The sequence below is a fragment of the Eptatretus burgeri genome, chromosome 7, assembly GCF_056783735.1.
Source record: "Eptatretus burgeri isolate ZD-2024b chromosome 7, Ebu_testis_v1, whole genome shotgun sequence".
NCBI lineage: Eukaryota > Metazoa > Chordata > Myxini > Myxiniformes > Myxinidae > Eptatretus > Eptatretus burgeri.
The window spans coordinates 88,673,769-88,696,816 of NC_140967.1; the positions used below are offsets into that span (position 1 = coordinate 88,673,769).

Here is a 23,048-nt window from a genome sequence, read left to right on the forward strand (position 1 = left end):
GAAGGAGGTTTGGAAAAGGATTGAGAATATCAAAGATAGGGGGAGGCAGCCAGATGCAGGGTTGCTGCATCTGTATGGGCAGAAGAAGAAAGCAGCCAGTAGAGCTGTGGATAATGCGAGGAATGATATGGAAGAGTAAGTGCACAACAAGTTGGAACAGTATGGTGGAAGGAAGATGGTATATAAATTGGCTCATGCCAGGAATGAGGATGGCAAGTATATGGGGGGGGGGGGTACGCAGTGATTAAGAATGGAGGCGAGAGGTGACAGAGAGGGGGGCAGCATTGAAGGTGTGGGCAGTATATTTCAAAGAGCTGTTGAACTGGTAAGGAAGCAATGCCGTGCTGGAGCTACCATGTTATGTACAGGGGAAAGTGGAGTTAGTCGAGATTACAGAGGAGGCAGTGCAGACGCCATTGAAAAAGATGAAGAAGGGAAGAGCGCCAGGTATTGATGAGTGTACATAGATTATAATTGCAGCGGAAGAACTCAGTCATTTGGACGAAGAGGCTGTTGAATATGTGTATGAGTAAGGGTTAAAATTTCGAAGACCGGGTTATAATTTGGAAGACTGAGGATTGGAAGACAGGGTTAATTGTGCCAATATGGAAGGAGAACGGCGATGTTCAAGATCTTGGGAAGTATAGGGGCATTCCCCTACTAAGTCATATAATGAAGCTGCTGGAGAGGATTCTGGATGGGAGGATAAGGAAGGGCGTTGAGATGGAGATCGGAGAAGAGCAGCAGGGGTTTAGAAAGGGTAGGGGGGACGGCAGATGGGACGTTCACCCTGAGACAGCTGATGGAGAAGAGGTTGGAGGTGCAAGGTGAGATGGCATTGGGGATTTGTGGACATGGAGAATACCTATGACACTGTCCCGAGAGCCATGGTGATGGCGACGCTAATATAATATTAAGCTAATAGCTGAGATGGATGGGATCGCCGGAAGCAGAAGTTAGGTTAGAGGACGGGAAGTACAAGGGAATGAAGGGAAGAGTTTTGGTTGGTCCTGGGATGTCTGAGGAGCTCAGGTGAACATTTGTTTGAGCCAGGGAAGTGCTCTCAGCCCACTCATGTTTATCATGGTGATGGAGCTGGTAAGCAAGAAGGTGATGTTGAGGGGTAGTATGAGGAGTATGCTGTATATGGACAATCTGGCTGTTGTGGTGGAGAGTGGGCAGCAGATGCAGGATGTACTGGGGGAGTGGAAGGAGGCATTTGGGAAGCATGGGCTGAAGATGAGTATGCAGAAGACTGAGGTGATGTGGGTTGGGCAGCAGAGAAAATGTATCCATATCAGGTTTCGAGGGGATGGAGATCAGGTAAGGAAATAGGTTTGAGTATCTGGGAGGAACATTGACCGGGGATGGTAAGTCCGAGGCAGAGGTGCGGAAGAGGACTCCACGGATGCGTGGAGGAGGGTGGAGGGAGTAATGGCAGACAGAAAGATATCAAGAAAATTGAACAGGAAGGTTCTGATGATGTGTATAATACCGGCCTTGCTTTACAGCATGGAAATGGTGGCGCTGACACACAATAACAGAGGCTGCAGGTTTGTGAGAACAACTGGGTAGGAGGATTGTGGGAGTGAAAATGGTGGATATAAGGAGGCTGGATGAACTGAAGGAGGAGATTGGTGTGCAGATGAGCTTGACGGAGAGATTGGTGAAATGCCGGCTGGATGTGCTGGACACTTGGTGCAGATGGGGGAAGAGAGAATGGCAAAGAGAGCGGATATATTGAGTGAGCAAGGTTGGGGGAAAAGAGGTAGACTGCAGTTGAGATGGGAGGATTGTGTGAGGAGGGATATCTGTAAGGTAGGGGTGGTTGGAGAGTGGAGGGAGGTGGAGGATTATCGTGGTTAAGGCAGGGCAGAAGCTTGGTGCCAATGGACCTCACCCCTTATAAAGGAAAGGGGAGGAGAACAACAACTTCAGAATTGGGCAAGACACTCGTTCCTTCACTCATTACACAAAGAATTGCTCGACTTCACATCAAGCCATTCTTTGTGTACTGACTCTGCCATGGCCTTCAACCCCCCGCTGGCCGCCACCAGCCAAGGCCGGGAGAAGCAAGCCAAGTTGGCATCCCAACGGGAGCCGTTGGCAAGCGAAGCCCAGGCCCGCCTGGTTTGGCGGCCAGCGATGCGCCCCGCCTTCAACAAGGTCAGACCACCATGGTGCATGAGCCCAAATCCAACCAGCTGGCAAGGAGCAATATGGGAGTCGACCCCGGGAGCTGGCCCCTGAGGCCAGCCTGGGGTGTACCACCTGGAACACTTCGGCGATCTGTGCAGCACAATCTGGGTGCCGGTTCGCGAGGTCCCAAGCCACTGGCCCAAGCACAACCCACCAGGGGTAGGTCTTTACTATGCTTCCCTAAGTGGAGCCTCGTGCTGATCAACTCCTAAAGGAGGAATGCTCAGGCCCAACGGCAAAAGGACATCGCATGCCGGTGCACCTCTACATGCTGTGAGACCGTCAAGGGCAGCTCTTGCTCTCGCTGTTCCGACCAGTCTACTTTGATTGTAAATCAGGGCTGTCGAACTCTGCAAAGTACGCCTGCCACACTCACCAGAGTCTCCCAGCATGCCGAGAAAATATCTTCAAGGAATATCCCATAGTGCGTTGATCAAAGGTGCTTGCCAGTGGAAAAGCAGTATTCCAAAAGTTTGACCGCCTCCATGTTGGCTTGTTCCACCGATGTAGACTCGGCGGCGACCAGGTCGTCCCCGCAAATTGGGAACAGTTGAGACGCTCGTGAACCGTGGTCTAGGTCTCCAGAAGCTCTTTGCGCAGATGTGGGGTGCACTGTCTGCTTGAAAGCCTGGAGAGAAGAGTGGGAATGATTGGCCTCTGGAAGGTGGTTCCATCGATGGGAGAAACCCGAAACAACGGAGTTGAGGCGTGCATTCAGCCTGAATTCTGGATTTTGGAATTTTAACCAGGAGAGGGTTACTGGAGGAGCGCATGCATGCTGGAGTTCCTTGGGAAGGTCGAAGGACTTCGTGCACAAGGGGTGAGGGGCAGGGGTATACCCGGAGAAGAGGTGGTAGAAAAACGGACCACTGACCTGCTTGCGATATCAAAACAACAGACCTTGTACTTTTACCTCATTGCTGGAGATTGCAATGATGTTGAGAGATTGGGATTCCATAAAATCCTGGAGAAACAGATGTGATGCTGTGGTGCCAGCCCATAGAGGAGAGTAGTACTCCATCCATTAAGTTACAGAGAAAAGCCTTGAAGACTTTGAGTGGCTTGGATTTTCCAAAGACAGACTTGGATCGTCGGAAGATGCCCAGTCTGCGGCTGGCTTCGGAGGCCACCTTTTTAATTTTAATCTTATTTTTTTACAAGAGCAAGGCTCATGGAAGAGCAAAGCTAAATTTACAGTGATAGTGGGGCAACAATTTGGCACAACCGACAGGGGATAAACTAATCGCAGAAAGGGGGGAGGGGTAGAGAGGGAGTTTACCAATGGCTCCACAGTTGTCATATGGTGCATACAGTTTGCGTATCTCTTCATGATAATATGGCTGCTTGATAAAACAGAATTTTTTTTTCCTCCTTGCAGATGCCACAACTCAAGCCAGAAACGATCAGCATGACGGGTCTAAACCTTTTCCAGCAGTTATGCAGCCTGGCACGACTTGCCAGCAGCGCCTATGATGGTTCTTCAACCAGTGAGGTGATTCACCGAGATGTTGTAAATCGTCAGGGTGGTAAAATTTTGATGTGAAGTCAAGTCATTCTTTGTGAACTGACTCAGGGGATGAGTGTAAATTATAGGTGCAGGCCCTTGAAATCTTGGCCGAGCATTGAATGTTTTAAAAAATTCTTTTGCTGCAATGGAAAGCTTTGAAAGCATGGATCTTTAGCACTTTTACCGAAAAGCTACAACTTGGAATGGAAATTTGTACGACTGTAATATGTTTTCATTTTTCTCACCCATAAGTGTCTTGCTGCTCTGCTTAGTTATTGAACTTCGCAATACGATCCACTCATTTTGGATTCAGTTTGGCTCTGCACGTAGATTGTAGGGAATTCTAGACTCGTTTGATGCATGTGCACAAGTTTGTGAAAGCCCTAACGTGAGTCGCACTTCCTTGACCTCTTTGCTTTGTCTTGGCTTATTAGACTCTCACAACAAAATATGTTTTGCCTTAAGTCTGATTTTCATGGCTAGTTTGAGTCGTTAGGTGGAGATGAGAGAGTACCATTGAGTGTACGACATGATTTAGACGTACAAGACATGGGAGAAGTGGATGTGAAGAGCCACATGCCCAGTACAGAGAATATTAAAGCAATGTGTGAAGGGGAGAAAAAAAATTTGGCTCGGTAATTTAGAAAACACTTTTATATGGCAAACGGCTTGGAAATCAGATATTATTGCACGGACCACTCGCCCGGGGTGAGGGAGCGCTGACCACTCACCCGGGGTGACGGAGCGCGGACCACTCACACGGGGTGACGGAGCGCGGACCACTCGCCCGGGGTGACGGAGCGCGGACCACTCGCCCGGGGTGACGGAGCGCGGACCACTCGCCCGGGGTGACGGAGCGCGGACCACTCGCCCGGGGTGACGGAGCGCGGACCACTCGCCCGGGGTGACGGAGCGCGGACCACTCGCCCGGGGTGACGGAGCGCGGACCACTCGCCCGGGGTGACGGAGCACGGACCATCAGCAGCACAGCCATGTCCTCAGCCAATGATGCTACTCCACAGCCTTGTGCTGCATATGAATGAAGAAGAAAGCAAAGGAGAATTTGAGATCATGGCGGGAATTGTAAAAACGTGCACTTTTGCACTCTCGATCTCATGAAAAGTTCGGGTTCACATCAGAGAAAATCAAAGTGAACGAGGTTTGCTGTTGCATCCAGCAAGATAATTTCTCGGCAAACACGATTTCCCTTGAAACAAAGTTATATTCAAATAAACACTATGAAGAGTTCACACAAACCAAGTTTTTATTTTACTTCATTTTATTTGGCCCATCGTCTGCTCAAATGTGCACTGCATTTCTTGGGATTTGTCTGCACAATGGAAATCTCCCGTTTTCTCTTGATAAAACTCCATCTGTCCTCTTCCTAGCTTGGCTGATCCTGTTTTCTGGATAAGCTGGTCCATGCATCTGACACTCGGTTCTTGTGTCGGTTACTGAATGCGAGTTTACTGGAGAATTAAATGACCACCTTGCATTATTTGGAATTGCAACATGTAGTTGGAACCCTTGCCAGTGCATCTCTTGTTGGTCATGCTATGTCTGGATTTTAAACCTGGCAGGCTCACGTTTGGATTTTGGTGAATGTATGCTTGATGCTCAACCATGTGTTTTACTCGCAGTAGCATGTTCAGCCGAATAAAACTCATCCATTTTATATGCCTGTGCTTTTGAAAGGACTTAATGGCAATTGTTTGCATTTCAGCCCTGTGGGATGGATCAGTTATGGGGGATTGCTCTGCGGGCACAGAGGGCAGAAGTGAGCCGTGCTGCCATACAGTACATCAACTCGTACTACATCAGTGGTACTTATCACATGATTGCTCAGCATCCTTTTTCTAAATGGTGTGGTTTTGGAAAGTGTATGTTTCACTGTTAAAAACTTGTTGGTCATATTCAATGGATTTCGACAAGTTTAGCTTCATGAATGAATGCCTGTTTATTGAAATCCCTTTTTCGTTGTCCATTTCTCTATATCGACATGTCTATATCTAGCTCTCACTTGTCTCCACACCATACAGTAGATAGGATTGAAGTTGCAGAACGTATGGATAATGGACGCAGATATTAAGGTATATCTCATGGCGTAGCTACAGATCTGCTTTGCTTTTGACTCTCAATTGACACATTTCATCCATTCGACGTTGTTTATTGTCATTGCTACTCAAAGACCATTGCTGCAGATATACATTAAACCTTTGTGACTTTCAGTGACAGTCTGAATCTTTACCCTAATCGCCTCCACCCCACCCCCTCCATTCCAAATGGGGATTGGGGTGTTGACCCCTTGGAAGCCCCCAAATGCACATTCCGAGCTTGGTCAATATCTGCCAAAAAATGCAGAAGTTGGTGAACACACAGACACGAGACAGTACTCGGTGGAGTACTAAAACAACTAGAAGAGTACTCGGTAGAGCACATACCTCCGCCCGCATCCAGATGCAGATTTGGATCTTCACCAAAATGTAATCAATTCGTCCTTATCACACCCCCAACCTGCCCACCAAATTTCATCCGAATCCATGCACCACCTTTTGAGATATCCTCCAAACAGACCAACAAACAAACAAGACGTTGTGCAGAGCACGATACTTGCAAAATCCACCCTCCTCTCCAAAGGTTGCCTTGGATACATCGAATTGTACATTTCAATCAGATTAAAATTGACAATCTTAATCAAAGCTCAGGTCAATCGGATGAAAATTGATGATTTTGGAAATTTGCCCTTGAGTTGACGTATGACCTTTTGACCTCAAATAGTTTTCGCAATTCAGTGATGGACTGTGCAATTGCTGTTTAATTTTCAAGTTAACAGGATGTAAATTGACTTTTTCAGTTGAAAATTGATGATTTTAGATGTTTGACCTTGAGCTGACGTTTGACCTCAAAAAAGTTGGTTTCCCAATTCAGTGGCACAATATGGAAATCCTGTTCAACTTTCAAGTCAATCGGATAAAAAATGTCGATTTTCGAAATTCGACCTCGAAATCAATAGGCTTCTCAGTTGAGACTCCCTCAACAACTTGGTGAAGTTTCATGAGGATTAGCTTAGAATTGTGACCTGTAGGTGATTGACAAACAAACAGACAGACAGACCGGCAGAAAATCAAAATCGCCTGACCAATATACGTGAAAAACCTTCGATTTTGCAAGTAACAAACAGACGGGTGAAAACATTACCAACATCCATCACAGATGGCGGAAGTAATTATGTTTTTAAACTATAGATGTGCACACTCTCTTTTCTCTTATTTGTATTTGGCACACAACATTGATCCCTGAGACAATCAGTGCAACTGCCCAATTGGTGATGTCATTGTGTGCGTTGTTTCTCTGGCTTTTTTGTCTTCACTCTCTCTGGTATGTGACAAACCAGCTCGATGGTGTAATGGTTAGAGGGTCCACTCCGAGACTGGGAGGTCACAGGTTTCAAGCGCCGGCCGAGTCATACCAAACACTTAAAAAATGGTCCGTGCTGCTAACTTGCCTGCCATTCAGCATAATGATAGAGCACGGACAATCTCAATAAGCAATGAGATGGCATCAATGAAGAGGAGGAAATCCCTTCGGAAATGCCCTGCTGAGTGAGGTGGAAAATGCGGCGCCATTTTTGTGATGTGACCGCACTACCCCCAATCCCAGTGTCTTTGCTTGTCTCATCTAATAGTCGTGTGTGTGTGTGTGTGTGTGTGTTTTTTTTCTTTTTTTCCACCACGAGCCTTAGATACTAAAAAAAAAAAGAAGAAAATCGTCAGACATGCTTGCCTATTTCCCCTTTCTACCACTGTACATTTTCATCTGAATTTCCTTTTCTTTTCCACTCGTGTTTTTTGAGGAACAGGTAAAAGTGGGCTGGAGCGCGAACGAGAGTTCATTACTCGCTGCATGGACAGCCTGACTGGAGCTTCGGCCACAATGCAGAGAGACCCACACTCGAGTCTATTGGTCATCGAGCGAGGCCTGCTGTTACTTAAAACTCACCTGGAAGCCTTCAAGCGCAGGTTGTGTGCGTTTGGTTGTGTTTGTTTTTTTTTACGATGTTCATGTTTGTTCATTGGTGAAACAACATGACGGAGTTCAGCTTGGACAGGAAATAACTCTCAAATATATGCCAATATGTCCATGATGTCGTCGAGGTCAGGGGACGAGTTAATTTAACACAAACACTTTGAGCTTGTAACCAGTCTCGGTTTGTCAGCATTACCCAATCACATTCCCATAGATGTTTTGCCGGTTTTCTTTTGTTACCATAACTCATCCCTATTCTCTTTCCAGGTTTGCTTATCACCTACGACAGTGGCAGATCGAAGGCCAAGGGATTGGCAGCCATCAGAAGTCTTTCTGTGATAAGCAGGCTATGCCCATTCGTATTGTGTGCCAGCCGGCTGGCTTACCAGACAAGGTTAGACTGAAACTCGGTTTGTGGACCTTATGTTTTTCAATTTACTTCAATATAAGGCTCTTGGAGATGCTTGTACATCCATTTCATGCAGGCCATACATTATTACACAGCATTGTACTTTTACATGAATTTACTGGAACATTCGTAGACAAAGGACAAATATGTAAGATTTGGACCTGGGTTCCTGCATCATGAGGCAGGGCTTCAGATGGGAACACAAACAGGGCTTGGTCATCGTTTCAAGATATTTTGTGTTGGACTTTCTGCCCGGTTCACGTTTGGATGAGTAGTATCGGTGGTGGTTGTCATTTCTCACTCACAAGGTGGATTTACGACCATACACAAGGGCATTTGTGTCATCATCTTATGTTAGAGTGTCACGTCTGTCTGCGAGTGAAATACAGTCGTGCTTAACCTCTCACTGCTAGTCACACTGCATGTTTTACTTGCAGATGACCATCGAGATGTTTCCAGCAGACCAAGTCGCGGACTTGCGTGCTGAAGTTACACATTGGTATGAGAGTTTGCTGAAAGAACAGATGAAGCAGCAGGCTCAGCTGCAAGAGTTTGGGGCATCATCACGTTTGGGGGACATGCAAGGTCATTTGTCGACTTCTCTTCAATCTCTGAAGCAATGTTTGAGTAAATATATATATATATATATATATATATATATATATATATATATATATATATATATATATATATATATATATTCTTCAGATTCCTTTAGACCCTTTTTGCTTCCTGCTCCCAACTCCTTGGTCCTAGTGTCCTGCTCCCTGTGCCCAGGTTCCCACGTCCCTCTTCCCATAACCTCCTCATTGATTATTTTGCCTTTTTCAATGGTTAAGGTAATGTATCGTACTAAATGCAGCACTTTCATACTTTCTGTGCAGAGAATAACACCGATGGAAAATAATCCTTGTTTATGTTTGTCATTCAGGGAGCATAATGGGGCCAGTTCGTATGATCTCATCGGGTCATGAACTCACCACCGATTATGATGAAAAGACTCTTCACATGCTCGGCTTCAAAGATATGCAGGTAACCTGAGACGGATGTGAAATGGTGTTTTGGTGTCGTGCTTCCCCAACTTTGTATGGCAGGATGTCTGCACATGGCAACACCTGCCTTTCGTGACATTAATTGTGCTGGTAATTTACTGTTTAGCGGGTTGTTAAACTTGCTACCGAATCCGTTTCTCGTTAACAAAAATACAAGACCACTGGTAAATTAATGATATTGTTGCAAACATGACTTCGGGTTGAATTATTCAGCAGTTATATCTTGATGAGCATAAACATTTGTAAACCCCAATTAGCATCGACCGGAAACAGATGTCAAATTGGAATCCTTGCTACCCTCAGCCTCATGTCTGTCTCTTTTTTAGGTCATCTCTACCGAGATGACCTAATAAAGCCGGACCAAATGTCCGTCCGTCCGTTCGTCCGTCAACAATTTTTCTTTCCGATCTTAATGAAACTTAGTATGTGGGTCGAGGTCGATGAGTGTTGCACAACGATGTAACTTTTGTCCGGGTTCAAGGTCAGGGTCGAGGTCACGCAAGTTATAAATATCGCCATTTTCAAAACCTCTCCCATCTACCATTCTACAAGATATTCGGCAACTGTTTATTGATTATGATAGTAAAAAATATTATATTGTATCTAACCGGACAGATTTTTGAATTTCCTTCCCGTTTGATCGTCACGTGATCTGGAAGATGGCCAAAAACGCCGATATGATTCGCAAAGAAGGAAGGAAGGAGAAATGAAATATAAATATAAAACACATTTTTAGCCTTTTATATTTATACATTTTCTGCCGAAGGTGCAAAAGTTTCAAAACCCGAAATGTAAACGTCGGCATTTATTTTCAAAATATAATTTCGTGCACGTGCGCCAAAATACCGAGTCATCTTTAAACAAACTGTGCTGGGCAGTTCCACTGCGCAGTCGAGCTGCGCAGTAGAACTGCGCAGTAGTCTTCGGTCATAACTGAACACTGAGAACTTGTGGTATTATAGAGATGACCGTCACCCCCACACGGGGGTAATTTTTCCATCTTCCATCCGTGTGCATCTTAAATCACCCCCCCCCCCCTTTCGTTGTCCTTTCATCATACCTCGACATGGAGGGCACACGTGTGCTATGTCAAGACTCGAACATGGGTTTTACAAATGGCATAGCTACATGTGCTACCTCACACTGCGAGAGTGCATATGCGAGACCTATGCAGAAAGGACCAGAAGACTGTCTATAAAAGGCAATGCAGTGTGAAGAGACAGCCTAGGACCTTCAGAAAGCCAGCCATTCAGCCGGGAACATTCAGCCAAACACCCGGGAACATTGAGCCAAACACCCGGGATCCCCAGCCACACACAGTCGTCACGGGTATGTAATGGCCCCCACACTTTTCAGCTCTTGCATGGGCTGCATTCTGGGGAGGATGTTGGAGAGAAAGTCAAGATATCTGACCATGATTTCGCAGATGATGCAGTCATCTTTGCGGAGACTGGATATCCTTTTGGGGCCCTCGAGGTGCTGAATGAGGAGTCGGAGCTGCTGGGATTATGGGTTTCCTTGGTCAAAACTAAGGTCCAGGCTTTCAATGACATCTTGGATGCTGCAATCTTCTCTGTAACGCTTTTTGGCGAGGATGTTGAGGTCACGGAGAGATTCACTTACCTTGGCAGTGATAGTCATATCTCTACTGGCTGTGAGCCAGAGGTCAATAGCAGGGGTTTCCTTATTTCTTGGAGTAGGAGGCTACCATTAAAAAGTAGCAGGTTACCATCACCACGAGCAAAGAGAGCGCAGCTGTATGGCTGGGGTCCAAGGCCCTAAGTGGGCCCTGGAAGCCGGAAGATCCTGGATGGCTGGAAATGCATTCTCGCATGATTTCTGACATGAAATAGTTCTCATATCATCATGCTGTTGGGGTGGAAAACTCCACAAAAACAAGTGGCGAGGCCTGTACTGGATGTAGTTGCATTAACATAATGACTGACTGACTGGTTGACTGAAATTTAGCGATACTGTATGGTTAGTTCAAGCAGCTTTTAAACAGAGTTCATTAATTTAAGGCCATGGTTTAGGGCACACCAAGGTGTTTGGAACATGAAGTATCTAAGCACTTTTAAAGAGTCATTTTTAGCAACATTTGGGCCATACCTTAGTTCTTAATAGGGAGATGATACTGCACATGGTGGAGTACAGTGAGCAATCTGAAGTAAGTGTGACATAATAATAGTGCAGATGAACTAGCATTCATTAAGGAAACCATATTCCATTTCTCGGATGTCAAAACAGGGGGATGTAGAGATTTCGGTGACAAAAAAAAGAAAATCGAAAAATTCCTTCTGAAGTAAGTAGGCGGCGACCTTTGACATTTTTTTTTCTCTGAGTAGATGGCTGCAGGTCGCCGGTAACCGGCTTGTAAGGAAACCCCTGCAATTGGTGTCTGGGTCGGGCCTGGGGAGTCGTGTATTCATTGGATCATGGGGTGTGGCACTTGTCGGTTCCTGTGCAGGAGGACGAAAGTCCAAGTCTTCAGGTCCTTGGTGCTTCCAGTCTTGCTCTACTGTTATGAGACTTGGACTCTGACCAGGGATCTCAGATGGAGACTTAATTCCTTTGGTACCAGGTCACATTGGAGAATCCTTGGCTATCACTGGTCGGACTTTGTGTCCAACGAGCGGTTGGTGAGATGGGGGATTCAAATGAGATTTGTTACCTGCATAGTGCGTGAGCATCAGCTGCGGCTGTATGGACATGTGGCTCATTTTCCTGGTGCTTATCCTGCTCACCAGATTTTCTCAGTGAGGGAGCCTCATGAGTGGAGGAGGCCAATGGGCCGACCATGTGCCTCGTGGTTACAGCAGGTTGATCGGCATCTCAAAGAGATGGGGATGGGCCAGGCATCGGCCTGGGGGACGACCAGATAGAGGCCCCTGGAGTACCGACGGAAAGTGGACGCAGTGACGCGCTGCTCTCGCGCATGCTCCCACACATGACCTGACACTCACAGGCAGGATCCCCAGAGAGTGGACATTCAGCGACACACAGGGATAGCCTGGGATTTCCAAAGATCAGATGTTAAGCCACACACAGAGATAGCCTGGGATCACCAGAGAGGGAGCCGCTTAGCTGAAACTATCTAGCCACCACACCACCGGTGCAGCAATGGAGAGCCAACAGTGGAAACCTAAGGATGAGACCGGACTGACAGAGAGGTCTGAAGTCGTTCCTTCGCGGCTCTTGGCACTTCAGGCAACACACCTACACACGCACACACCTACGCACACTGTCATTCTCTTTCTTCTTGTGTTCCTGACTGAGTCTCCCTGTGATAAGCTTACTGGTAAGAATAGCTGGGAAATTGTTACTGTCTAATTAAGTGCGCCGTTCAATTTGTTGCTGTATTTTTATTTCCATTTTTGCTTCCCTTATCCCCACCCTCATTATTTATTAAACAAGTGTTTGTTTTAAAACGAGTTGCTGTGTATTTTGAGCCGCAATCTCGTCCTCAGGCATCACCCAATTCTCTGCCTTAAAACCGTTTGTGCGTGCTGAAGCCACTGTGTGGGTTAAGGTATTAAAACATAACCCCATTGTTGTGCATTATCCACGCATGTGCAGTCCACCTTTTGCTTGGTCTCTTAAGAGTTTATTTTCTGGCTGTTTTGCATTGCCCGTTCGCGAGACCGAGTCTGTTACAACATTTAATGTAAGTGACTTCCGTGACCTCTCAAATGATTTTAGCCCAAACCTGAATGTTTGAACTTGAACGTTTTGCTCCCACTTCACTGCTTGTTTTGCCCACAGATGGTGTTTGTGTCCCTCGGGGCACCGCGAAGAGAAAGAAAAGGCGATGGACTTCAGCTTCCAGCCTCATGCCTCCCCCCTCCACAAAAGGAGAACACTCCCATGATTCTTCTGCTCCAGGATCAACCCTTCACTGCCCTCTTTGATCTCCTCGAGATGCTCGCCTCCTTTGGCTCACCACCTGCTTGCTTTGAAAAATGTGTAGGTCCAGCCACACCGGGGGGAACAGACGAACTCGCCCCGATAAAAGATGAGAACGACGAAGAGGTCAGTTTGTAAATATGATTGTAATTAAAGTGTTTATTAATATCTGTCATTATAATTCTTGTCATTTTTGGATGGACATTGTAACAAAAGAGATTATTTTGTGCTCTTTCAATAACTGACGAGTCCAAGTCTATGTTATTTATTTCCACAAATGGTGGTTTAATGGCGAAGAACGCAGGCTTATCCCTCGTCAGATTTCTTTTCCATGTGATCATCGAGTCTGTTCTCTTTGGGGTAATTAATTGATATTCTTCATAACTCGTGAATGCTGTTTGATGCCCCCACTCCCTCCCTCAAACCCCCTGCCCCATTCACCCTTTCTATTGGAGACACTGTCACATAAAGCACGGACCCGTGTTTCCTGGCATAGACAAATAAGGGAACATTTTTCGAGCATATTTGGTGAGAGGTGGGATCATAAACCCATCGATCAAATGAACTGTTCAAAAGCCAGAGTTGTTTTGGTCACACAGTGGGTCTCCGAAGGAAATTTAGAAGTTTAAAAACTATCCGGTCACAATATTTTCTCCATTTCATGTTTTTTTTTGTTTTTTTTTTTAACGTTTTTCTTTCCCCAAATGAACTGCTTGCAGAATCTATTTTGTGGATTAAGTAGTTGGTGTTTAACTTGCTGAAGTACCTACCCACACTGTGTGAGTAAAATCACTCGAGTTGATACAAGGGAAGACTCCAATCCACAAGCCGTTCTTATGCCTTTAACATTGTCTGTTTGTTGCACTAGAATTGGAGGTGTTGCCGTGCACTCGCTTGTTTAATGGTTTATAATGACCTCATATTTGTTGTCGAGTTGTGTGATGGTTCTTTGTTGAAATGGTGAGTGAGTGAGTTCCTCTCCCTCATAGGAGGGCACACCGACCTCCCAGTCAAAATATTTCAAAGAACCTTCAGTTTCAGACATAGAACCACGGGGGGTTATTGCAATCGGCTCCAGCCGTCTGTCTGTCCATCCGTCCTGCTATCACCAACTAAATAGTTGTGCAGAAATTCATCAAACTTCGTAGTTATGATGACCACATGGCACGAAGGTGCAAGAGCAGTATCATTTTTGGCCCTGCCCCTGGAGCGGGGTCAAAAGGTCGAATACTGTTCCAAAAAATGCAATTACTGGCACAGTTTTAAACATTTTTAAATGAAACTTTGTATATGCAATCAACATTGGGTGACGTATGAATTATGGAACAATTTTTTGGATTTGACCCCCAGTTCATGCCCCAGAGGGTTGAGACTTAGCGTAAAAGGGTTCAAAATGGGGGGGGGGGATTTAACTCAAAAATTGATATTGGGTCATTCTGGTTGAACTTTTTAGCATCTTTCAAGTTTGCTTTAGGTGGGAAGCGTGGGGATCTGTGATGGCGCGCCATCGACTTCACTCTTGTTTTAATTTTAAAGATGCATAGAGGTCATTCATGTAAACCAGTAAAAGGATTGGTTCCACGACCCCGAAGGAAAGGGTATGAGAGAAAATGCTTTCATTGTGTGCAGGAAGAAAATCCACCAATCAGAGAGGACCTCGGATTCCCTGAGCACAAAGTTTAATGATCAGGGCTGGGTGTCAGACTGTCAAATGTTCAGGGCAATGTCTAGTGAAACGGCTCTGACCTCTTGCTTAAGTTCAGGGTGCCCACCTATTGCTGAGTTAGTATGAGAGCATATCTAAGCTGAAAACCAAGACAAACACAAAATTGGTGACGTGATATTACAGTTGGAGAAGAGGTTGGACTGGAGATCAGCCTAAATTATTGATTCCATCATCGTACTGCTGATGATGGGAAGAAGTTTTACTGGTTTGTCGTTCAGAGGGTCCGTCTTGGCACCCTTCCTCTCGATAGGTATAACATTATAGCTACCTTCCATAAGGGCAGGTAACCCTCCAAAAAGGGTCTGCAGAAAAGTGGTGAAAGAGGAATAACAAGTTCAGATGCATATGTTTTGAGGAAGGGTATGTCGATGTTATCGGGACCGGTTGCTCTTGGGAATTGCCTGCAAGTAGAAGGAGATGTCGAACAGGAAGGGAAGGTTTGGGAACACGAATCAAAGAAACAATTTGAGCATTACACGTTGATATCACAGACTGTATATCACTACTCTCTACTTGATGAACAAAGGGACTTGGTAAGACCATCTGATCTTCTTGAGACAGTTTTAACCAGTTGCCACCAGAATAAGGAGCAGGGAGAAAGGACTGAGAGGTCTGATCTCATGCCAGTCTGATATTGTGTTCTTTCTCTGCTTTCTGCTTCACGATGGATACACGAGTGTATCCATCGTGAAGGATCCATCTGCAGGCCTCGTGAAGTATCTGCAGGTTACCATTAGTCGCATTGCAGCTGAGATAAAGAGCACTCCATGATGCACTGCTGTGAATTATTCCCAAACCAGTTTGTTGAGTTTTCATCGTTTCATTAAGTTAATCTTTTCCTCTTCATACAATTCTGAAATCTTTTATTTCTTTATTTTTTTAATTCTTTCATCTTCCAACATGCTTTCATCTTATCCACAGAGCTGGGAGTCTGAGCAGCTGTGTATGCATGCAGAACAGCTGTCACACAGTGTCTGGGAGCTTCTCATGTTGCTGCCAACATGTCCCAGTATGCTGCAGGCCTTCCAGGACTTCTCAGAAGATCAGGTGTGTGACACCTGTGGGTTGGGTAAACGCTCAGAAAAGTAACATTGATATAATAACAAAGCTGGCTCAAACTTTACTCCATTCAAATTTGTTTGTTATTTACTGCAAACAAACGTTTGGTTTTTCTTTCAGTGATGTGTTGTTTTTTTTACAAAGAGAGTTATTTTAAGCGAATGCTTTGCAGTTTTGAATGATTATGTTCATCATTTGATTTCTCAAGTTCTATCCTCATGGCTGGATGACATGTTCTCCGCAGAAAGGCAGGGATGTGTGCTGGAAGGAGCTTCTCCGTTCGAGGAGCCCGCAGAAGCTTCTCTATGCACTGGAGATAATAGAGGCCTTAAGCAAGCCAAGCCGTAGAATCCGCACTGTCTCCACAGTGAGCACCATTGTCGATTATGCTTTTTAATTTATTTGTTTATTTAATGCCATATTTAATATCAATAATATTGAGCACCTCCTCCTCACCTCACTTATTTTCGTCTCCATGTGTAGATTCATCAAAATGGAGCTCTAATTATTGTGTATTCCTCATGAGATTGTTTGAATGGTTCTTTACAGGGCAGTTACGGTGACCTCTATCCTGACTCCGATGATTCCAACGATAGCTATGTGGAGAATAGCAAAAGCTCTTGGTCTTGCAAGGTCTGAACACACACACACACACACACACACACACACACACACACACACACACACACACACACACACACACACACACACACACACACACACACACACACACACACACACACACACACCCAGCTCCATGCATCCATCACAGAGATACTCACTTATAGCTATCAAATGTTAAACAGGAACCAATGACAGCCATTCCAGAAAAATACCTTCGTCATTTGATCTTCTGTTTTATAAAGTTGATCAATCCAATGTGATCTCAGCAAACTGCCCATGTTTACTTTGTGTTATGGTCAGGAATTCAACAGGTGCATTGGTTTTTACATTTCTCATTGGTTCAAATGTTGGGCCTTCTTCATTTTGGGGTTTATTAATTAACTGCAAAACAACCCGTCACTTCTCTGATGGGGTTTTGAAGGGAGGGAGGGGAGAGGAAGGAGGAAGGGAGGGGGGAGAGAGAGGAAGGAGAGGGAGGGGGAGAGGAAAGAGAGGGAGGGGGAGAGAGAGGAAGGAGAGGGAGGGGGAGAGGAAAGAGAGGGAGGGGAGAGAGAGGAAGGAGAGGGAGGGGGAGAGGAAAGAGAGGGAGGGGGAGAGAGGAAGGAGAGGGAGGGGGAGAGAGAGGAAGGAGAGAGGGGGAGAGAGAGGAAGGAGGGAGGGGGAGAGAGAGGAAGGAGGGAGGGGGAGAGAGAGGAAAGAGGAAGGGGAAAGGAAGGAGGGAGGGGAGTGCGGAATGGTGGGGGGGACGTGGGAAGAGCGACGCCTCATCAAATGTTGCTATATACTGCAGGAGGGAAGACAGACAGACGGGGGGGGGGGGAAGGAAAAAAAAAAGAGAAAGGTGAGGGGTGGAGGTAGGGTTAGTAAAGAGAATGATATGTTCTGCTTAATAACCAATCACAAAAAAAAAAAATATATATATATATATATATATATATATATATATATATATATATATATATATATATATATATATATATCAGAACAGCTGTATACACAACGACCCAACAGAGTTTGTAATGTAATCCACTGGCACGTCTGCAAAAACTTTGATATCCCAGTTCCAGAAAAATTGTGGGAACATGAACCAAAAGGAATCACTGAAAAATTGGAAGTCCCACTCACGTATGACCCCATGATCACGAATCAATCGTGAACAACGAAAACAAAGCGTTGCAACCAGATGTCATACTTGGGTACAAAAAAGAGAAGAAGGCATTGCTTATTGAGATGTTAATCCCAGTGATTTTGGACTAAGGCCTAGGTCACATTTGCCACGGCGGCCGTGGGGTCTCCAAAATCAACGGCGGCCGCAGTATTTCCACGGTCACACAATGTAGCAGTCACATATGTTTTTATTTTTCGGGGAGCTGCACGGCGAATTTAAAAATGGTAGAGACCGAAAACGTGGGGTTGCCGTACGGTCTTTGATTTGATGTCGCACGGTGACCTTAGGGCGTTCCTGCGGCGGCCATAGAATTTTCAAGGCAGATGCAAGGCGACCGCAGGGGCGCCCTAAGGCAAACGTGCGGCCAGACGGACGGTAACGAATGGGTTAATTTTTTTTTTTTTTTACCAGTTCTTTTGTTTCGGCTTGTTGAATTGCTTCGGCGAACGTAGAAATGAAAAAGTTATAACTCCGCGTTATAATTCCACGGCGACCTTACAGCCTGTAAAATATAGCCATACGGCGTAGGGCCACCCTGAGGCCACCTCAAACTCTGCGGCCGTCGCACGTTTCTGTCAATTCAGAGGGCGTACGGCCGCCGTATCCTTGCCGTCGAGCACATGTGACTTAGGCCGAGGTCTTAGAAATTGTGGAGACCGAAAACTTGGGGTTGCCGTACGGTCTTTGATTTGATGTCGCATGTTGACCTTAAGGGGGCACTGCGGCAGCCATAGAATTTTCAAGGCAGACGCAAGGTAGCCTCAAGGTGCCCGCAAGGCGACCGCAGGGGGCCCAAAGGCGTACCTGCGCCCAGATGGACGGTAACGAATGGGTTAATTTTTTTTTTTTTTACCAGTTTTTTTTTTTTCGGCTTGTCGAATTGCTGCGGCGAACGTAGAAATGAAAAAAGTTATAACTCCGCGTTATAATTCCACGGTGACCTTACGACCTGTAAAATATAGCCAAACGGCGTAGGGCCACCCTGAGGCCACCGCAGAAACTGCGGCCGCCGCACATTTCTGTCAATTCAGAGGGCGTAGGGCCGCCGTATCCTCGCCGTAGAGCAAATGTGACTTAGGCCGAAGCGATGCAGAAATCAGGAAAATAACCAAATACCAAGACCTCAAGAATGAGTGCCGAGAGGTAGTTTTACACACACACACACACACACACACACACACACACACACACACACACACACACACACACACACACACACACACACACACACACGCTTGGAATCCAAGGGTCCTGAGTTAAAATCCTGCTTGGCCGTTGAATTAATACCATGTAGGGTCATCCGTCATCCTGCTTTCCTTCCGAGGTCAGCAACATGAGTTCCAGCTTGCCTGGATGATTGAGCCATTTGAGTATCCTGTGTCAGAGTAGCGACCTATCGAGGATTGTGCCCAATGGCCCAGGAGACTGCTTCAGCAACACCAACGCTCTGCACACAGTATGGTCCCAATGGATTTGGATTCTTTGGTTGGCATTGTGGGGAACATGCCTGGTGTTGGCTTTATGGTTAGGGTGGTGGGCTTGAGATCTTAGGATCCTGAGTTCAAATCCCCCTCGGCTGTTGAATTATATCAGGTGGGGTTGACTCTGTCATCTTTCCGAGGTCAGAAAAATAATGCCAGCTTGCTGGTATCCTGTGTCGGAGTGGCGACCCGTCCAGGATTGTACCCAATAGCCAAGGAGACTGCTTAGGCAGCACCAACGCTCTGCACAGAGTATGGTCCCAATGGATGGATGGATGGATGGATTGTGAAAAAGAGCAATGTAAGGATTGACAAACATCTGGAAAGACAAAGATATGACAAAACAAACCGAGTCATCTGGTGAATGCTCTGTTATTTCTTTTGCAGTGTATGGATGTGAGTTATGGACAGTGAAAAAGAAAGAGAGGAGGAAGATAGAGTTTTGAAATGTGGTGTTTAAGACGAATGTTAAAAGTTCCATGGACTGCAAGAACAACAAACAAATCAGTGTTTGAAGAAATTGTACCACCACATACATTAGAAGCACTGATGCTAAAACAGAAACTGTCATGCTTTGGGCACACTACCTGTGGAGTTGATGAAGGTCTGGAGAAATCAACCCTGCTGGGTATGGTTAATGGAAGAAGAGGAAGAAGCAGACATTGTATTTGCTGGATGGATGGGGTAAACGCTGCAACCAAGGTGTCTCTACCAGAGCCTTAGGAAGCAGTGCAGAATAGGAATAGGTATGTTTGAAGAAATGTGGTCATGAATGTCACCAGAAGTTGGACACTACTTGATGGAACTAGATAACTCAAATATATACACATATAGTAGAGCTTGTTCCTTATGGATGGTTTATATCTGCTCGCAAGTTTGAATGAGTTAAATGTCTTCCTTCACCTTTAGCCAATGTAGTAATTTTTGCCAATCTCACCTGAAATATCTTTTGGCAAAGTGAGCCCTATTGTTATCTTCTCAGACAGCATGAACAAGCTTTTCTTGGTTTGTCAGCTTAATTTGTTTGTTTCTACCACCCAGTTCATTGCTGCAGGAGGTCTTGAGTTGCTACTAGAGTTGCTGCTCGCAGGCACGCTAGAGCCGAAGGATGGCGAGCTGTGGAATGTGGTGAGCAATGTGTTGAATAAGGAAAACGACATAAAGTGATCATTGTAATCGGGACTGGATTTGATCTTTTAAATTAGTCTGTTGGCATATAATCAATAGTTACCCTCTCCAGAGGAGTGCGTATTGTATTTGGGTCCATTTGTTTGTCTGTCCACAAATAATGCACCAAGGCAGACCACAATTTTTACACGTTACCTTTTTTTTTCAATCGAGTACCTCTTTTAAGTACTGTATGTACAATTAGAATGTGAGTACATCTATAAAGTATTGTTACGAATTCGCGCCCACTGGCGTGCGAACGACCGCTTTTCACTAATAGTAGCCGCGTCGCCCACCGGACGGACAATTCAGTCATGACCTTCCGGAACAACGCCGGAACCCTGTCACGGGTGGGTTCTTCATCCCACCATGGCCTAGCCAATTTTCTACCCGTGCAAAATAGGGTCAAACGCCGAATATCGATATACCTAAGTACTCGCGCGGGTAGCCGACCGGGAGACCGTACCTCGACGCAGGTCGGCTTGGACACGAACCGCACAAGCCGTCCGTTCCGTTCTGCAGTGATAACCGAGCGGGTATTATCGCCCGACCTCGCCGGATCCAATTCTATTTACCGGGTGTTTAAAACCCAACTAGTATTCCGCAGTGCAAGATGGTATTCCAATACGGGAAAGAGGACGCAACGAACGGGGTACATTTAACTAAGCACATTTATTTACGGCGACGCACGTATACAGGGAATACTAAACACGCATGCAGTAAGCAATGCAAACACGTATACAGGCAACGAAAGCACTACAACCGACTATAAGCAATTATCAATGTACAGCACTTCCACAGTTCTACTTATCGACGGTGCCACCAACATTCATTCAAAAGAAAAGCAAAGACTACCCTCAAAGACAAGGGAGCCAGACAGGATCCGTAGACCTTTATACCTTGGAGCCTTGGTGACCGAAAGGGCCCCACGAGACCGTTGCAGGTTATCTGCACCCTCGTGTTGTCTTGATGGGCGAGTCGCGACGTCTGTCTCCACGGCAGCTAGGATAGCCGTGGCTGACTCGGGCCTTCCACAGGGCCAGCGAGCTCTCTCCGGCGCTTTACACTCGGGTGCGCAGGTTTGCGCCACAGAGCTGGCAGAGCAGCGCCTCCAGTCCGCGTCCCTGGTGCCACGCCCGGACTCCCCACCGACCGCGAGCTCCGACGAACGGGTCGTTCCACAGACTGCTTCTCCACAGACAGGCCACCACGAGCCGAAGATCCTGACCAGGAAGAAGAAGCCACCAAAAGAAACCACACACACACGACTTGGCTCCTGCGCGCCCTTATATTCCTCCTGGCTTCTTGCTCCGCCCTCCTTCGAGCTCCCGCGGAACGCTTCGAGAAAAGGGGCGTTGCCCATGTCCAACCCTCTCGGCCCCCCCTCTCGCGGGGGGGGGGGGGGCGAGTGAATCGTTACATGCAAACCCGGCACGGTCCCCAAAACAGCTACGGCCGCTACTCGGCCTTTGTCCACCGTCAGGCACCGTCGTCGTCACACTCCCGCGCACAGGCTCCCACGTGCCACGACACTCGCACACCTTGTCATGACACTCACACTCGGAGACGCGGCTGCGTGTTCTCGCATGCGAACCACCATCTCTCTCTCGTACTGCCACCTCACACACGCGGTCTCTCTCACACATCGCCTTTCACCAAGGCACTCCTTTTCACCCAGACACACCATACTACTCACACACGCTGTCTCTTTCACATAACGCCTTTCACTCACGCACGGGGTCTCTATCACACACACCATACTACTCACACACGCGGTGTTTCAATCACACACGGGGTCTCTGTCACACACACCATACTACTTGCACACGCGGTTCCTGTCACACAACGCCTTTCACCCACGCTCTGCGCGCATTGCAGCACACATTTGGCCACACTCGTAAACACACACACCGGGACATTCGTACTGGGGATTTGCGCCACCATAAGGGGTCCCAGGGCCTTCACATCCCCCAAGCTGCGCATGTACCCGTCCGTAGCACTCGCCCCTCCTAACTCGCTCGGCACGACCGGACCCACCTGGTCGAGATCCGCTTCAAGGGAGCATAGCGTCTCCCTCCATTCCTGAAGGAGGCTATCCGGCTGCTTGCACTGGGTCACGACACATTCCCCGAGCTCCCCCTAATTGTCCCCCGCTAACTACGTGTGTGTGTGTGTGTTCAGTTTCTTCCACCCCGTCCTTATCGTGTAGTCTCTCCTCTATTTTTTCTATCTCCCGCGTCTCTATACAATTTATTTCTGTTGGCTCTTCGTGTCTATTAGTTTCTTCCTGGATCTTTGTCTCTGCTTCCTCCTTCGTTCTATTTAATTCAGTCTCGACACGGCCTATCTCCCGTGTCGCTGGCAATACTTCTATTTCCTTCGTTGTCTCTGTTATTTCCCTCGTCTCCATTTTTATTTGTGTCTCCTTTGTCAAGGTTTGCCCTTATCGTTGTTTCGTCCGACGAGTGATGTCAATCAAGTCCCGCACCACCAACGTTCCTCCCTGTGGTGATGTCACACATCCCTTATTATTGTGCTGTTCTACTTCCTGGCTCCATTTTCTTTCCCATTGGAGTCGTTCTTTCTCTCCAAACTTTTTGAGTTCTTCGTTATCTTTCCGGAGTTTTTTCCATCTCTGTGGCCTCAAATTTAGCTCTATCCTCGAGTTGGTTAATTTGAAATTCATATAGTCTTCGTTTTCTCTCCCACTGTTCCTCATGCTTTTCA

The 23,048-nt window shown here is 46.4% G+C and overlaps 1 protein-coding gene across 7 annotated transcripts in view; it reads left to right on the top strand.

The window, feature by feature from the left end:
* The window catches only part of USP34 (ubiquitin specific peptidase 34), a 341,601-nt gene that overhangs the window by 158,641 nt on the left and 159,912 nt on the right, over positions 1 to 23,048 (top strand). For 5 of the 7 annotated variants that reach the window (XM_085890368.1, XM_085890370.1, XM_085890372.1 and 2 more), the window contains 11 exons: positions 3,578 to 3,691; positions 5,430 to 5,529; positions 7,560 to 7,725; positions 8,000 to 8,126; positions 8,579 to 8,726; positions 9,073 to 9,173; positions 12,956 to 13,222; positions 15,744 to 15,869; positions 16,126 to 16,248; positions 16,431 to 16,514; positions 20,196 to 20,282. In XM_085890368.1, coding sequence (XP_085746494.1) covers positions 3,578 to 3,691; positions 5,430 to 5,529; positions 7,560 to 7,725; positions 8,000 to 8,126; positions 8,579 to 8,726; positions 9,073 to 9,173; positions 12,956 to 13,222; positions 15,744 to 15,869; positions 16,126 to 16,248; positions 16,431 to 16,514; positions 20,196 to 20,282 — 1,443 coding nt within the window. The remainder of the gene's footprint in view (positions 1 to 3,577; positions 3,692 to 5,429; positions 5,530 to 7,559; positions 7,726 to 7,999; positions 8,127 to 8,578; positions 8,727 to 9,072; positions 9,174 to 12,955; positions 13,223 to 15,743; positions 15,870 to 16,125; positions 16,249 to 16,430; positions 16,515 to 20,195; positions 20,283 to 23,048) is intronic. The other 2 variants (XM_085890369.1, XM_085890375.1) reach the window with 1 other exon arrangement.